The sequence below is a fragment of the Kryptolebias marmoratus genome, linkage group LG23 (genome assembly GCF_001649575.2).
Source record: "Kryptolebias marmoratus isolate JLee-2015 linkage group LG23, ASM164957v2, whole genome shotgun sequence".
Lineage (NCBI taxonomy): Eukaryota > Metazoa > Chordata > Actinopteri > Cyprinodontiformes > Rivulidae > Kryptolebias > Kryptolebias marmoratus.
Window position 1 is genome coordinate 12,428,468 of NC_051452.1, and position 17,503 is coordinate 12,445,970.

Here is a 17,503-nt window from a genome sequence, read left to right on the forward strand (position 1 = left end):
AGAATAAAGAACATTTTCATTCCTTACGTTGCTGGAGTATCTGAGAAACTCAGAAGGATTTTCTCCAAACACAACATCCCAGTACATTTCAAACCCAACAAGACTCTCAGACAGAGGTTGGTCCACCCTAAGGACAAAACACCCAAACCCAAACTGAGCGGAGTTGTGTATGCAGTTCAGTGCAGCGAAGAATGTTCAGACCTCTATATTGGAGAGACCAAACAACGTCTCCACAGACGCATGGCTCAACACAGGAGAGCCACTTCTTCTGGGCAGGACTCATCTGTCCACCTACACCTCAAGGATAAGGGACACCTTTGAGGACCAAAATGTTCATATTTTGGACCGAGAAGACAGATGGTTCGAGAGGGGGGTAAAAGAAGCCATTTATGTCAAAAAGGAGAAACCAACATTAAACATAGGAGGAGGTCTCAGATTACAGCTTTCAAAAACATATAATGGAGCTTTAGGCCTGATCCCCAGTCAGTTTCACTCCAATCAACACCTGCACTCATGTGACCAGAGTGGCCCAGTCAGACAAACAAGGACCCTAACAAGCCTCTATTGTTATGAGAGTGAGAACAATTTGCAAGCAATCCAGTTTACATCACATCTCAGCTTTAAAAGCTCAACTCCGCACTCTCTATTTCTGAATTGAGAAAGCGAAACGTCTTCAACTACAGAATAGAAGTCCAGTTGTTTTTGCTTTTTAACCTTTTTTGAATTAGTTAAAAACCCATCACATATAAGAAAAGAATTCGTCAACCATTGCCCTATGGAAATTTTTATTTACAGATATTTACAGTACAAACATAAAACATGTTCTAAAAGATTAATGCCAAATAACCTTTTTTTATTTATGGCATTGAAGAAAAATTCAACAATTGAACAATGAATTCATGGAACAATGAATCTTGAAATGAACATTCAGCTGTCAGGGAAAGTATAACCTGAAAATTACATAAATTATTAAACCACTATAACTAGTATTCCTTTCAAGAATGCATATCACCCAGTTTTGGTCAAACTCTGAAAAGGAAAATGATGTGAGACCTTACATATACTGCCTGGCCAAAAAAAAGTCACCACCTGGATTTAACTAAGCAAATAGGTATGAGCCTCCTATTGGATAATTACTGCATGGGTGATTATGTTTCAGCTGGAAATAAGTTATTTAACACCAACTGGTGCAAAGAGTTGCTTCTCATTTCTTAAACAACCATGTCGAAAAACACATCCTGTGGTTGTGGAAAAGATGTCAGTCTGTTTGATAAGGGTCAAATCATTAGCATGCTTCAAGCAGGGAAAACATCTAAGGAGATTGCAGAAACTACTAAAATTGGGTTAAGAACTGTCCAATGCATTATTAAAAACTGGAAGTGCTCTGTTAGTGCTCAGACTCTGTTGTGAATAATGCTCCACTACAACCAGATACCAATTTTATTTCAATCTCTGTAAAATTGAGTTATTGTCATTTTTGGGTGTGGTGGTTTATGAGAAATTTTGCTGACAGACAAACCCTGTTGACTCCTACCCTTACTGTCAGAATTTTAAGCAGTCTCACACAACGTGTAAGGCTCAAAGTATGTGTTGGGATGACCCTGATAACATCACACTAAATTTTAGCTCAGTGTACAAAATGTCAAAGCTTTATATCAACTCAAAGGGTAATCTAAAAAGAAAAAGGTGCATTGAGTGTTGTCCTTTCCAGGATCGTCCCAAGAGTGCAGTGGATCAGGTGGGGTTTGGAGAGCGAGAGCTTTTCAGAACAAGGATGAGTGTTGAGGAGCAGCTAAAAAGGATAAGAAGAAACCAAGAAGCCTCATCCCTCCGCGAGAAAAGAAAAGAGATACCATCTCGCTCATCCTCCTTCAGCAAGGACAACCCACTTTTTATTCTGAAGGTGATATTCTACACAATAACACTTCTGACACTTCCACTTCAGATCTGTGCTCATATTGATGTGATTATCAGAGCAGTGTCATACTCAGGTGGAAGAGGCAAGTTTTTTTTCTCTCGTTACTATATGTTTTATTCATGTTATTGTAAATAAAACCAGGAAAGAGACAGAAGGAAATGATTATGTGCAAATCTACGCATACTTGGAAATGTGAAACTTGTCTCTGCTTGAGTTAAGCTGTGCCTCTATGTGTCTGTTCTTAAGGTTTGTAACTTGAAATGTAGATGTCAATATCAGAAAAATAAGAAGAAGAAGAAGAAAAGAAAAGTAAAAGTTTAAGTAAATGAAAGTATCAGTTGTTATGATAGAAAATTTAGTGAGTAACAATTAATTATCCAACAAACTGTCCTGATGTTTATGTTTACTCAAATAACTTACTTATATGTTTTATTATTTTTATAGGAGTTTGATCTTTTTCTTTGTCCTAAAATGTAAAAAAGGTATTATTGAATGTCAAAAATTTGCTTTACAAAATGCATCAAGCAATTTTATATGTAGTATTTATATAAAACCATGGCGGAATTATATGTCACTTACTGAATTGGACAGTAAGTGAATTGGACCAGATGTTTTGTTGTATAAGTCCTTGAGATTACCGTACATTTGTTTTGAATTTGCAAAAAAACTAAATCAGCTGAACTGACCTAATATAAATTGTTAGTGTTCACCTGAAGTTGCATTTAAATATTATAAAAAACTTCTAAGAAGCAACATATTTTTTTATTATGTCCTGATATGTAAAACTTTAATTTTTTAGAACACTTTTTATGACAATATGACAACATAATTGTGTTTCTGTCAGCAGAAAATGGAAGAGGTGAAACATGCCAAGTGTGAAGAAGTTCATCATGAAAAGGTTGAGAACAACCCGCAGACTGAGACCAATAGCGTACTAAATGAGGTACCGTAACTTTGTCCATTCAAGTTGTGTAACTGCACATCCGATCAAATCAAATCAGTTTTTATTTACATAGCATTCAAGCCAATGCAAAGTGTTTTACACAGGCAAAAAAATAAAATCAAAAACATACAATAAAAGTGGACATAAAAAAACCCATCCGAAGTTAAAAATTATTATAAACAGTTGGATCGAATATATAAAAACAAAACAACAACAAAAACAGCAAATAAAAGCTAAATGGGTTTTAAGATAAGTCTTAAAAGGAGAAGGTGGTAGACTCACCCTCAGTCAGTGTATTACAGTTGTCGACAAGAGAGAACAAACTTGCATCACCCACGAAAGCAGGGCCAGCTGGCTGGCCCTGCTTTTGTGGGTACGGCCTCTAAAAAATGATTGTGGAAATGCTTGCAAAGTATGCCGAGTAGATTGTTGTTTGATTGTTTGTTGTTCAGACAGTAATCATTTGTTTAACTTGATGTTGAATCATAAAGCAGATAAATTATAGAACTTGGAAGTTTAAATGTCTTCACTAGGATATAACACTACAGAGCTGTTGTGATGAAATTCAGAAAATCACACATACAATAAATTATGCTAAAATGAAACCAACACAAGGAATTACCACAAAATAAAGGCCTGATAGAACTCCAACTGAACTCAAATTAAAAGCCACTGTAAAAATGTGAGTTTTTAGATGGGATTTAAAAGTCTGTATAGATTCTGGAGTACTAATATCAAGCAGCATGTTGGTCCAGAGTCTGGGCCTGCCGCTGCAAAAAACTATCCCCTGTGCTTTAATTTAGCCTAAACACAGTGTTTTTCAGAGATATTCCTATGTTTTTAAGACCAAGAAGAATTATGTGTCTTATTGGAATTTAAGAGTAAGAAGTTGCTGATCAGCCAGGCCTTAACGTCTTCTATGCTGCTCTCGACTGTCAGTAATTGATGGTTTGCATCAGGTTTTATGAACATGTAGAGCTAAATATCATTGGCATAACAATGGAAATGTGTTCTTTGCTTTCTGATAATGTTGCTGAGGAGAAGCATGTCCAGTGAAAACTGGTCTAAAACCAGAACCTTGTGGGATTCAAAACTTAACTTTGGAAGGTCTAGATGACACATTATAAATAATGACATTAAAGGCGAACTAAAATCAAATCTCAAAAAATTGACATTTCATTAATGTTTTTTAGTTAAACATATCCACACAACATTCCAGGGTCTTGTTTTCCTGACCTAAAACTTAAATGACTTGTTTTTAGCATTTTAGTCAATAATTTCAGAAGTGGGTGATTTGTGGCTTGAAGTTGCCGTACCCTGGGTTCATGACATGCGATGTGCCCTGGCCAGCCATGAACACTACTACTGTCTCGTTGTTTACTAGTGAAAATGGAAGAACAAGCCTTTTTAGTATGAAGAAATGCTTGAAAGACTTTGTGGGAGTAACGGATATACAATCATACCAGTATGAACCTGAACCGATGGCTGGATCTCTGTAATCAGATGAAAACTCTTCAGATTCTGATGATCACCAGGACCGTCGTGGCCGACAAAACAATGCGCATAACGACAGAGTTGAGAACGTGGAATGGTGAGAACCAGTTACCCTCAGATTATTGTCATAACATCAGTACATGACACTGCAAATCAACATAAAGATGGCAGGACAGAGCTAATGTTGCTAACCAGATGCTAACTCATAAAAAACGTGAGTTGCATTTATGAACTGTCACACCAAAGTAAACTAATCAATAACAGTTTCAGACTAGGACATCTGTTTAATCACACATGGATTGTCTATATTTTTTCATCAATAACAAACTGCTCTGAATCACAGACTGATCTCAGGCTGTTGGCCTGTAAGCAGCTCATACCTTTTAAAGACAGCGTGCGTTCATGTCTAAAGTAAGCTCCTCGTTTCTCGTCTCCTTCTCTGTGGCAAAGTCCTCCTATCCATTTGCCTTTCTTTTAACATTAAAGATAGGAATATTTTAGGGCTATCCTGGTTAAAAAGTCCTGCATTAATGAGGGTTGGAGCTTGTTGTGCTTCCCTTTGAAGTGGTGTGAACCAGAGTTCTGATAGTAATTGCCACATCGGATTTTATGAATCCAAATTCATGAAATTGAAAAGTAAGCCAGAAAATAACACATCGGATTTTATGAATCCAAATTCATAAAATCCGATGTGTTATTTTCTGGCTGGTTTGAACAATTAATTCAGGCGTTGTATTGGTATTCATCCACTTACTGATGAATTGCTGAACTTCAGCAGCTCTGTGGACGTCACTCATCGAGGGGTCACGAAACAAGAGTAGTTTCTTCAATGTTTGGTGTATATATATATATATATACACCAAACATTGAAGAAACTACTCTAGTACAATTTTTTTTTGGAAAACTTTACAATAAGCATATTTTATGATTTTATTTCTACTAATGTTGGCTTCAATTTACACTTTTCAATTCAGCTTTAACATTAACAATAACATTATGAATCAAGTGAATAGGTAGAACTTTAACCAGTTTGAAGCTGCACTTTTAATCCCAATAAAATGATCCAGTATGTGTATTAAAATATTACAGTCAATGGTATTGAAAGCAGTGCTGAGATCTAACAGGATGAGAACAGAAACAAAAGCAGCAGTCAGAAAGTCATTTGTGACTTTAGCAAGTGGAAACTCAATCCTTAAACCAGACTGGAATTCCATTCTGCAAATGGGCAGAGTTTGGCTTTATTTTTTACTTCACACACTTTTATTTTGTAATAAAATGTATGCCTGTGTTTGTGTCTTAGGTGTGTAAAACCCAAAGTGTTGTGATCGTGGACCTTGGTTTTGAGCCAAAGTGTGTGGAGATTGTGAACTTTCAGCCCTTTGAGAATGATGAGAGGAACAAACGAGATTTCACCAGCTCTCCTACAATGACCACCACTGAAAACAGGTACGTATACTACCTTAACACTATTACTTAAAGTAGTATATAACTGGGGTGTGACTGTTAAGAGAATTAATAAAAACTCAAAATAGTTGACATTTTTGTATCAATCTCACTGAATTCGGAGTGTTTGCAACTAGCTAGCCATGTAGCTGTGTTTTGAGCAACCAGTATTTGAAAATTTAATCTTATTTTTGTGTGCACAAGTTGCAAAGGTATTCTAGATCATGCACATTTGTTTCCCCCTCCACCCACATTGTACCGACTTTGGCAGCTGCTTACAAATTTATGATTTATTCTACTAGAGAGTACACTTTAGAAATTATGATAGTCAGAATTGGACCTGTTTTTGTTTAAGGATTATTTTTTTTATTATTGGCATGGGTTTTAGAGTTACTGTTGTTTTTAGAACTGGACACGTTTTCTGTCAGAGAAGAACTCCCATGCAGGTGTCTAGCGCTCTTGAGATGGGTTGGATGGGTTCTTGGTATGTACAACTGTGGTCAGAAGTTTTCACCCACTCATGAGCATTAATGTTTTACTCATTTGGGATTTTTTTAAACATTTTTTTTATTTCCATGGTGGAATGATTATAAAACATTCAACTTCAGTGATTTTAAAAAACAAGATTTAATATTTTGTATATGTTTGAATTCATTGTTGATTTTCTCTGATCCACCAAAATATGCTTTAATTGTGGGAAGATGCCTTTAAAATGAGATTTTCAAAATCATAAACTCATTTTGTAGTTAATCAGTCAATCAGTTTATTGTTAATGATGACAGAAACTTTTTAAACAATATGAAAAGTATTTGTCACTTAATGAACATGGACTTATGTAACAAATAAAAAGTTGCTGTAAACTGTCATTTCAATCAAATTTAGAAATATATTGTTGCTACTATAAGATGTTTTTCTGCCTATAAATGATTTTGTGAGTCAACTACAGGATGATGGTAGGTGACAGGTTTGATATTAACACTGTTGGGAAAAGTTTACCCTTCCCTGGATCCATTTTGAAGTTTGCACACAGATTAAAACTGAATTAATACATGTTCAGAATTCACCAAAACCCACCTAAAACTACTGAAGTAAATTCACACTCCTGACATAAAATCGTTTAAGTTCATTTAGGGAGGCAGTGGCTCAGGAGGTAGATGTTCAACCTAAAACTAGAGGGTTGCTGGTTTAAACCCCTGCTCCATCTTTCTCAGCCGTTGTGTCCTTAGGCAAGACACTCCACTGTCTTGCCTACTGGTGGTGGTTAGAGGGTTTGGTGGCGCCAGTGTAATGGCAGGCTCACTTCTGTCAGTCTGCCCTAGGGCAGATCTGGCTACAGTGTAGCTTGCTATCATCAGTGTGTGAATGGGTGAATGATTGATAGTAGTGTAAAGTGCTTTGGCATCCTTGTACTAGATAAAGTGCTATACAAGTGCAGGCCATTCACCAATTTTATAAGATAAAGTCGTCAAGAAAAAAAGTTTTTTAATTTGTGTATGTGTCAATTAACATAATTGTGCCAGTATAATCTGCTTTTTCTCTAGCAAGAACCACCACAACAAAGTGATGTGGTTTTTTTTAAAGTTAAGGAAGTGAGGCAAGGCAAGACAAGGCAGCTTTATTTGTATTGCACATTTCAGCAACAGGGCAACTTAAAGTGCTTTACATAAACAATCATAAAACATTTTGACGAAGTGTAAAAGAACAATAAAAGAATATAAAAATGTTAAATTACAGACAGTCACATAAAGAACATTTAAAATAATTATTTGTTTTAATCAAAGGCAGCAGCCAAAAGGATGGTCTTCAACCTCATTTTAAAGGAACTCACAGTCAGAGCAGTCCAGCAGTTTTCTGGGAGTTTGTTCCAGTTATTTAGTGTATAAAAACTGAATGCAGCTTCTGCATGTTTGGTTCTGATTCCAGGGACAAAAAGCGGATTTGATCCAGACGACCTCAGAGGTCTTGATGATTCATAATGCAGCATAAAACCAGAGATGTATTTGGGACCCAGACTGTTTAGTTCTTTGTAAACCAGCAAAAAGTTTTTAAAATCAATTATCTGAGCAACAGGAAGCCAGCCCAAAGACCTCAGAATTGGACTGATGTGATCAACTCTCTTGGTCTTTGTGAGGACTCATGTTCTGGATCAGCTGTAGCTTCTGATGGATTTTTTTTTTTTTGGAAGACCAGTTACTACTCCATTACATTAGTCAAGTCGGCTAAAGATAAATGCATGGATGAGCTTTTCTAAGTCTTGCTGAGACATCAGTTATTTAATTCTAGATGTATTCTTCAGGTAGTAGAAGTTCGTCTTCAATTTTCGTATGCTCATTTCTAAAGTGTACTCCAATAGATTAAATCATAAATGCGGGGACAGCTGTCAAGGTGGGTACAAAGTGGGCTAAGGTTGACAAAAAAAATAATGTACACAGACAAAATGCCGGTGTAGATTGTCAGTCATCCAGGACATGGCAAATTCAAAAAGCTTTAAAAAAAACAAAGCAATTGAACTTGTATTCTACCGTTGGAGATGTTTTGCATCTTATCTTGGAAAGTTTTTTAATTCAAAACTGTGGAAATGCTAAAAATGCAGTTTTTTTTTTTTAAACTGGCCATGCAAAACATCCGTGTGGCTAGCTTGGTTGCAAACACGCATAATTCAGTGAAACTGCAATGGAAAGTTTGCCAATTTTCTCACAAATTTGAGTCGTTGACAAATGCACACCAGTGAGATCCTGGGTTTAGACAACTGAGCCTAAGTCTTGAGTGCTATAGAACCTTCTGTGCTTCTAAGCCTTCAAAGTTTATGCGTTCTAGAATGTTTTAGGTTTGTGTGAACCATTTTGCTCCTGTTAAATGCAGTTTTCACATGCTGAGTCCTGAGCCCAGTGATCAAGAAATGAACCGGACCCAACAAACTGTCCAAGAGGAGAAGAGCCTGGATTCATACAACCAGTTGACAACAGATGGCAAGAAACGCAACAACAACTTAATGGCTTGTAAGAAAAAACATTGTGTGAAATCAAACCTGAAACCACATTCTCCATTAATGTAAGACAGATCCCCTCATCAACTCGCCATGTGGCACATTTCAATAAAGAATCAAATGCCCGTAGGAAATTTTAAGAGAATCATCATCCCCTATAAACATGTGTTTGAAATTCTTATCAAATCAGTTTTAGATTCCACCATTTAAAAATCACATACATTAATTTTATATCACTTGTCTGTGGTCCAGTCGCAAAGGTCCTCGTTGGAAACTCAGATTTCTGTCTCCCAGCAACACTCTCCAGCATGATGCTACAACCACTGTTTCAATGTGGGAGTGGTGTTATTTTGGTGATGCAATAACAGACCTGTCAAAAACAGAGCAGAGGACCCAGAATCTCAGCCAGACACAGTGACTTCAAATATTTATTGGAGACTAAAAGGCAGAGGCTCAGGAACACGGACCGGAAACCACTGAGAAAAGAGAATGGTTAGTGGCTGGAGAGAACCTTGGAGAAGGTGCAGAAGCTCAGAGCAAAAACCACTAACCTTCTCAGAGTCCGTGTGGAAACAGAGGACCAGGGACAGGTTCCACTTAATCCAGTCGCACTTTGCGATGGCAGTTCATCAAGGGGAAAGTCCAGGACGGGCAGAGTCGTTCCCAAGAGGTCAGTACAGACGGTAATCAGAGGGCTAGGCAGAACTCTTGAGGTCAGGGCACAGAAGGTTTGGACACGTGAAGTCAGACTCAGGCAAACAGATCCAAGGGGCGAGGCAGTAGTCAAGGGACAGAAACAGGGTCGTAATCCAGAAAACAGAGGTATCCAAAAAGGGCTAGGCGAGGCAGAGAAATCCGTGAGACAAAGCGTGGTCATAACAAAGTACGCTGGATATCTACTCACACTCTATGGCTTTCAAAAAATTTGGCACTATCTGCCTGCCAGGGAGCTGAATATAACTGCTACTGAACAGGTGAGTGGCATGATGCTGATTGAGTGTGGAATAGCAGGGGACAGGTGAAACAGATGAACTTGATTGCAGGCATGGTGAGCAGGGAAAGGAGACAGCAGGCAGACAGGCCAGAATCATAACAAGACCTTTTAAAACGTTTGAGTTCTTCAGACCAGAACACATTTTCCCATAGGTTTTTTTGCGGGGATATATATATTTCACTTCAAAAATGTTTCAAGAATGGCTTGAATAGTTTTTCGTAGCGACTTGGTATCCGTTAATCAGGTCTTGGTTCAAACATGCATCAGGTTTTGCTGGACAAACAAGTCTAATCCATGGAGGCCCCACCTCACAACTTCAAGAACTAAACAGATCTGCTACCTGTACCAGAAACAATACCACTTGAGTAAAAAAAAAAAAAAAGAACCTTCTTAAATGCTCATTTAATAGTTTAGTCTCTAAATGGTGATAAACCTTTGCAAAAATTATTTCATTAAGTCTGACAAGGCTGGACGAGAAAGGAGTCAAAACGAGCAGACCACAACAAAGATTTAACCTTTTATTGGTTAAAACAGAACTACCAAAAACTCTGCTGGGATCAGCACTCATGTTCGGGAACTGGGCTTGGACAGGAACAGGTAGGAGTGCTGGGCTCAGTAGACAGAGAGCTTGAACTGAGTTTTGTGGGGGTCTGAGGTAATTCGGGAGTCCAGAGACAAGCAAAGGGTCGAAGCCAGGAGGTCAGAGAGTGACAGCCAAAACCAGGGGTTATGCAATAGGCGAGATCCAGAGAGCAGGGAAAGGGTCTTGTACCAAAGGTCAGAGTCCAAAGTGGTATCCATGGGGAGCAGGCAAGAGATGAGGGTCGAGAGGCAGGCATGGAAACTATGAGAAGTGCTGGACATTTACTTGGCGAACCGTTCAATAATCTGGCGGAGACTGGGAGTGAGAGGTAAGCTTATATACAGACCTAAACAGGTGCTGATGATTGTAGTAACGAGTGATGACATGGCAATGTGGGCGTGGCATGAGGCTGAGTAGCAAGACAAGGCATGGCAGGAACAGTGAGCTGTGACAAAGTCCAAGAGTATTGTCTTTATAATGCATTTTTATCCAGCCAACATTATCCAAACATTGTTTAGCTGTTCATAAATCTTCTTAGCTGAGGGTTGGGTTAGGGATATGAGAAGTAAATAACTGATTAATTTAATATCATGACTCACACAATGGCATAATATCAAATGTTTTTGTCCTCTCCTTCCTACAGTGCAGACATTCACCTTGGTGAGCAGCGACACATGAGTGATGCTAGCTCCTGCATCCACACCTGTACAGTCTACATGTAGCTGGCTGTACAGAGCATGCATCATGGCTTTCTACGTTTCCAACAGAATCATGCCGATACAGCTATCACATGTCCATGCGGAGACTGAGACTAAGGAAAGGACCGCCTCGCTGGCAAACAAGGCAACAGACAGACTTGAAACCAGGAAAAAAGGCAGATGTATTTTATATTTAGAACCTGGTAGATCTATCCAAATTATACTGTAATGTAGCTTCTTTGGAGTCTTGTTTACCTTAAAACATTTCTACATAAAAATGAATGTGAAACGGTTACAGATTACATTTTCACTGAAATAACCCTCAGCTGGCCCAGAAATAATCATACAGATGATAAAATGACAAAAAAAAAAACTTTTCCTTTGGTTTTCTAATAAAAAAACTGTTAAAACCCAGTGTCAAGCAGAGGGAGGAGGGTACTAAGCTAGGCTGCGGCTGATTATTAAACAGCAATCGTTAAGAATAATCTAAAGATAAAGCATTTTCTGTTTTGTTTTGTTTTTCTGCTATACCTTTTAATGAACTTTTGATCAGAACCCTTCTCAATAAAAATTACCATTTTGCTGAAATTTTAATGATCAGAGTGGATTACAGAATGCAGTGTGGTGATTTCATTTAAATTTAAAGTTTGTTCTGATTGTTTTAGAGCTGATTGGACCTGTGGTTATTGCAAGCTATATTGGGCTGTCAATCTGAGTACAACAGTCTAAGTGTCAAATTATATTCAACAAATTTCTAAATTCTAATGCCAGTCATGTTGTACTACAAGTTTTGATGGCTGTCAGCACACCATTTCACTGTGGTGGATTTTACAGGTTAAAATCTTTAGTCTTTGCTTTGACATTGAGCTCTATGAAATCACTAATCATTTTATGCTCTTTTATTTGTCTTATGTTGTGTATGTTATGTCATTAGGCTTATTAACACACAACTCTACATAAATTCAACAATTTTGAACCGTGTTGGTGCAAAATAATATAGCTTTGATGTCTGAATGTATTGAAATTTTTATATCAGCAAACCTGCTGTTGCACTGATTTGATAGCTTTGTGTGACGTGGCTGATAACTCACATCCGATGTTAAAAATGTTTTTAGATGCACCTTTAATTGCCAGGTGTAAAGTGTTTATAGAGCTTTTTGACTCTGATTGCACTCAAGAAAATGCTGTTATGACAAATTTGATTTCCTTATTTGAAAATAAGTTATGTGACACAGCAAAACAGCGGTTAGAGCTGTCACCTCACAGTGAGAAGGTTGCAGGTTTGCCTCCTACCTGGGATGCTTCTGTGTGGAGTTTTCATGTTCTCCCCATGCATGCGTGGGTTTTCTCCTGGTACTTCTGTTTCCTCCCACAGACCAAAAACATGCATGTTAGGTTCACTAGTAACTAAATTGTCCCTAGGTGTGACTGAGAGTGTGAATAGTTTTGTCTCTATGTGTAACTCTGGACAGGTTGTAAGTTCATCACCCCTCCTTTCACATAGTGACTGCTGGAGATAGGCTGCCTCATGACTCGGAAAGGAAAAGGAGGTAAAGAAGATGGATAAATCAGTGAAAAACCACTCAGCTTGCCCTATTTGTTCCACATGGGTGGTTCTACTTCACTTCCACTTCACTTCACTCTAACAGAGGCCTGGGAGATTGAGGTTTCTCCACAGTATTTTAACTGTTCCTAGGACTGTGCTCTTCTGGACAGAGATCTCTGAGGTTGTTCCTGGGATCTGTTGGACCCAGTCTTCCAGTTTGGGGGTCACAGCACCAAGTGCTCTGATGACCACTGGCACCACTGAGGCCTTGACTTGCCACAACTTCTCTATTTCCTCCTTTCAGCTCTTGGTATTTCTCATGCTTCTCTTGCTCCTTCTTCCTGATGGTACAGTCCCTTGAGACTGCTACATCTATCACCACTGCTTTCTTCTGTATCTTATCGATCACCACAATGTCTGGTTGGTTAGCCAACACCTGTTTGTCAGTCTGTATCTGGAAGTCTCACAGTATCTTAGCCTTGCCATTCTCTACCGCCCTACGTGAAGTCTCCAACTTTGATTGTGGGACTTCCAGTCCATACTCGGTACAGATGTTTTTGTACTCTATTCCAGCCACCTGATTATGGCATCCATTTATGCTTTGCCTGTCTGCGTCTTCATCCCGCTGTCAAGGACTGTCTCAGGACAATCTTTGCATAGCATGCATCTTGGGTCCAGTCTGGTATGTTAAACCAGACAGGCAGTTTCATTCTGTACAGTGGCTCTGACATACTAGTCCTCTGGCTCTCTCCTTAAGGTGAAACCCTCCGTGCATTGTGAGAGGCTTGTGATTCTTGATGTCAGTGGCTTCTATCTCCTCCTTTGGCCAGGTTATTATACCAGTAGGGTTTCTGATGACTGGCAGCGAATATGTGTTGAAGGCTTGGATTTTGTTCTTACCATTCAGCTGGCTCCTTAGGACCTGCCTTATTCTCTGTAAGTATTTGGTTGTGGCTGATTTCCTTGCAGCTTCATCATGATTGCCATTTGCCTGATGGATTCCAAGGTACTTGCAGCTGTCCTGGACATCTGCAGTGTTGCCTTCAAGTAGTTCAACCCCTTCAGTTGTGATCACTTTGTCTTTCTTGGATGTGTAATTCAACCACATTTATACAGTCTAAATTACATTTGAATGTCTTTGCTGTAAATGCTGGTGTGGTGGATAAGTGAGTTGATGTCACACTCTTTTATGGTTTACAGCTTGATGTCATCCATGTAGAAGTGATAACTGTTGACTTTTCCATTTTGGAACCGGTATCCATAGCCTGTATTTGCGACGATCTGGGTGAGGGGTTTCAGGCCTCAGTGCCCAGGCCTTTCTCAGTGCACATACACGTGTACACTTCCAGTTTTTTTAGGGCAAAGTGCTTTTTGCAGCACATAATCCTTTGATTTTTAGCTCAAATCTGCCTTTATTGTCTTTTTTTTCCAGAATTATTTATGACGCTAAATCATTTGGTAATCTCTCAACACTTTTTAAACAGACAAGATCTACACCTTATAATGTACAATGCTTTATCACAATATTCACTCATTGATTAATCCCACCTGCACACAGAAATGCCTCATTTAGGTGGAGTAGAAACATGCTATCTGCAAAGCACTTATTCATATCATACAGACTACATTAAATCATTGACTTGATCCATAAACTTGAACAGTCTGATATGCCAGCAGGTGCACTGTACTAAATACAGCACTGCCTGCGAATCACTGTTTATACTTAGCCTACAGCTTACTTACTTTTCTCACCATCTGCACCTTCACTGACTTTGCCCCTCTTGGAGGGGACTGTAGTTTGGTATGTTTGGTGTTTTCCAGTGCTTACTGCTTTTTAATTCATGTCTTTTTGGCATCACCTCATCTCAGGCTTCTCTCAGAAGCAAAGCTCAGGAACTGGCAGTTGCTGAGTTGCTCCCATGTGTGATGGGCTGTTAGTAGACATATGACACACATCGGAGCAGACGGCATTAAGCTGCACAGTGAACCTCAGGTCTGTGTCTGCAACCTGCATGTGTAAACAACCCAGCCTTCCAATCATCAGTAAATATTAAAATAAGTTTTTATTGATTTAACATCAGCCCTTGTAGCCACTAAACCCAGCTGGCATACCGGGGAATTCTCCTGGTATTCCTGACTTGTCACTTTGGGCTGGGTCCAGAGTTAAGAACCAGAAGGTAGTCTGAGTATTAAACTGTACCAGACACTGGGTTCAGAACAGCCAGTCCCTGTCACAAAGGGTTTCTAGGAAAAGTGCAGTAAGAGTTGTTCTTCCTAACCATGGTACCCTTCCAACAGTTAACATTTTGTAAAGACTTCACTTTAAGTTGAGATGTTTTGAACTTTGCCGATTACACTTTTTTAGGTAGTTGGTGCAACAAGTGAGGGTTTCCTCAAGGATGTGGGTTTCATGTTCTTGAGTTCTTGTCATTTATGGGTCTCTCTATGGATGGTGTCCAGAAATTACCTATTGTAGTGAACAACTGCTTTATACAAAACAAACCAGCAAAAACATCATTCCAACTTTGCTTTTGGTGTTGGGCAATAATCGTAGAAATGAGACAAGATGGCAAGATTCAGCCACAGAAACAAGATAAGGAAGTCAGAGGTCTTACAAAAAGCTCTAAATGGTGTTTGTTGGTGATCAAAAGCACCTGTTTCACATGGGCAACAGGCATACCTAACAAAAACAAAGAAAGCTTTGTGTGATCAAATCCTCACAGGTCCATAAAGCATATCCAAACTAAAGGCCTACCTGGCTTCAAACTAAAAATTCTTCTGCTGTGAGGCCACAGCATGGACCAGTGCTGTCTTACTGTGAACTTTACCACATTTAAAAAATTATTTTTTACCCATTCATTGATTCAAAAAAACATTTTAAGGAGCAAATTTGTTCTGTTGACCTCTTTCCACATTTTTGTGTCAGCAACCCCACTACCTACCATCACCACTGAAAGCACTGATTATCAGCTTTGTTTTGCTTGTTTTTGATGTTTTACAGTATAATACTTTTTTTTTATTATTTTATTTTCCTAATTTGGCCAAAAGTTTTCTGGGCTTCCAAGAATTACAGCTAAATACCATTTCACAGTCTTGAATCTATGTATGACTTGTTTTGAGGGTTATGTGTTGCCAAATATAAAACATTTATTACACTAAACCCGTGATACCTTACTTGGTATTAAATTCATTCTAATATAATATTAATTACAATTAGAACAAGGGATGCACACTATTATCAGCATAAAATCAGGGGTTTGGTGATAAATGTTTTAAATTAAAATATCAATATTGATTAAGACAAGCAGATATGGCCCAATTTGATCTGGTTAATCTGGTTAGTTTGTAAAGAAAAGAAACAATGTCTTTATTCCAATTTAAAAGAAGTTTGAGGATCATATATTTGTATTGACATTGGCTATTGGTCAAAATGAGTAAATACTGGCATATAAGATATTGGCAAAAAAATAAAACAATATTTTGTATCTCTAATTATAATTTCTGTGGAGGAAGTTGTGTTATCTGTTCCTGAGCTGCTAAAGGTAACTGTACTGTACAGATGTATATAGGACTACACACATGCAGTGCTTTACTCCAACCATAACTGACTCCTGATTCAGACACTTTGTGTGAATTTAAATAAACTAAGAAATTCCAGTTTTTACATCTTTTGCAACTACAACATACTGAATTGTCCACTGCATATAGGAACATAAGAAGTATAACTATATACAAAAGCAAAACTTTTCACTTCAAAATTGTTCTATGTCATGCTGCTATTTTATGTTTGTCTTTTTACAGGATAAGGATTTGTTTTTTATGTGGGTTGAATCCTCTTGAAGTCTGTTGAGCACAGAGCATTAGAATGTTTTGGGTATGTGTCTGCTTCTGCAGTTTTTGCATTGTTTTGTTGTCTTTGGTTTGCATTGTACATGATGGAGGTTGAAGACACTACAATTTTGACTCTGTCCCCCACATGGTGAGGAACAGGAGATTAGCACATGTATGAAGCAATAAGTCAGACTTTGGAGTTTAAAATATGTATAGTAAAAACAAAACAATACAAAAACTACCAAACAAAAGACAAGAAAGCAAATTTTTTTGTACACGCTGAAAATAAAAGTAACTATATAGAAATAATTATTGTTGTTACTGTTAGAGTCATTATGCAAAGAGTTCATACTTCATTTGTTTTATATCATGTCAAATAAATGTGGATGTTCCTAAAAACATGCTTCAAGGCTGTTTTTGTTTTCTTTATGTTTTGAGAGGATGGATGATGGATGGGTGGATAGATAGATGGTTGATTGTGTAACGTGACTAACACTTAAATGAATTTGGACGAGGTCTGCAAGGTTAAGCAGCTGACTGGTACACAGAAGAATATTTCTTTCTGGAGCCCAGTAAATGTGAATAATGCCACACAAAAAAATAAGATAAGACAAATTAAATTCTAAAAAAATTTAAAAAAAAATGGACAAATTGAAGTAACTGCTGCAATTCTTAAAATTTTCAGTTTTAATGTTTTTTTAACTGTGGAAGCTTAAATACATTAGTTTTAGTGATCTGAAAGAAAAAAAATTGTTTGTATGGCATGTCTGAATGTATTTAGAGCAGAGAGGGCCAAAAAAGCTTTCGCTCAGTCTGAAAATGACAGAATGGACACTTTAAGTTTGAAAAAAAAGTGTCAAAAAAGCTTTCTCTCGGTCTGAAAATGCAAAAATGGTCACTTTGTAGTAACTGATGCAATTCTTACATTTTTCAGTTCTTATCAGTGTTTTTCCATCTCAAGAAGCCTAAATATATTAGTTTTAGTGATCTGAAACAAAAAAATGTTTGTTTGGCAAGTTTGAAAAGAAAGTGTCAAAAAAGCTTTCTCTCGGTCTGAAAATGCAGAA

The 17,503-nt window shown here is 37.9% G+C and overlaps 2 protein-coding genes across 7 annotated transcripts in view; one reads left to right on the forward strand and one right to left on the reverse strand.

Annotated features, from left to right (window-relative positions):
- The window catches only part of LOC108248949 (pleckstrin homology domain-containing family A member 5), a 166,192-nt gene extending 149,353 nt beyond the window's left edge, over positions 1-16,839 (forward strand). For all 6 annotated transcript variants that reach the window (XM_017438017.3, XM_017438022.3, XM_017438018.3 and 3 more), the window contains 5 exons: positions 1,712-1,903; positions 2,766-2,861; positions 5,656-5,801; positions 8,661-8,797; positions 11,005-16,839. In XM_017438017.3, coding sequence (XP_017293506.1) covers positions 1,712-1,903; positions 2,766-2,861; positions 5,656-5,801; positions 8,661-8,797; positions 11,005-11,039 — 606 coding nt within the window. In that variant the 3' untranslated portion in view covers positions 11,040-16,839. The remainder of the gene's footprint in view (positions 1-1,711; positions 1,904-2,765; positions 2,862-5,655; positions 5,802-8,660; positions 8,798-11,004) is intronic.
- LOC108244131 (NLR family CARD domain-containing protein 3) overlaps positions 1-17,503 on the reverse strand; it is a 1,204,881-nt gene that overhangs the window by 802,901 nt on the left and 384,477 nt on the right. The window lies entirely within an intron of this gene.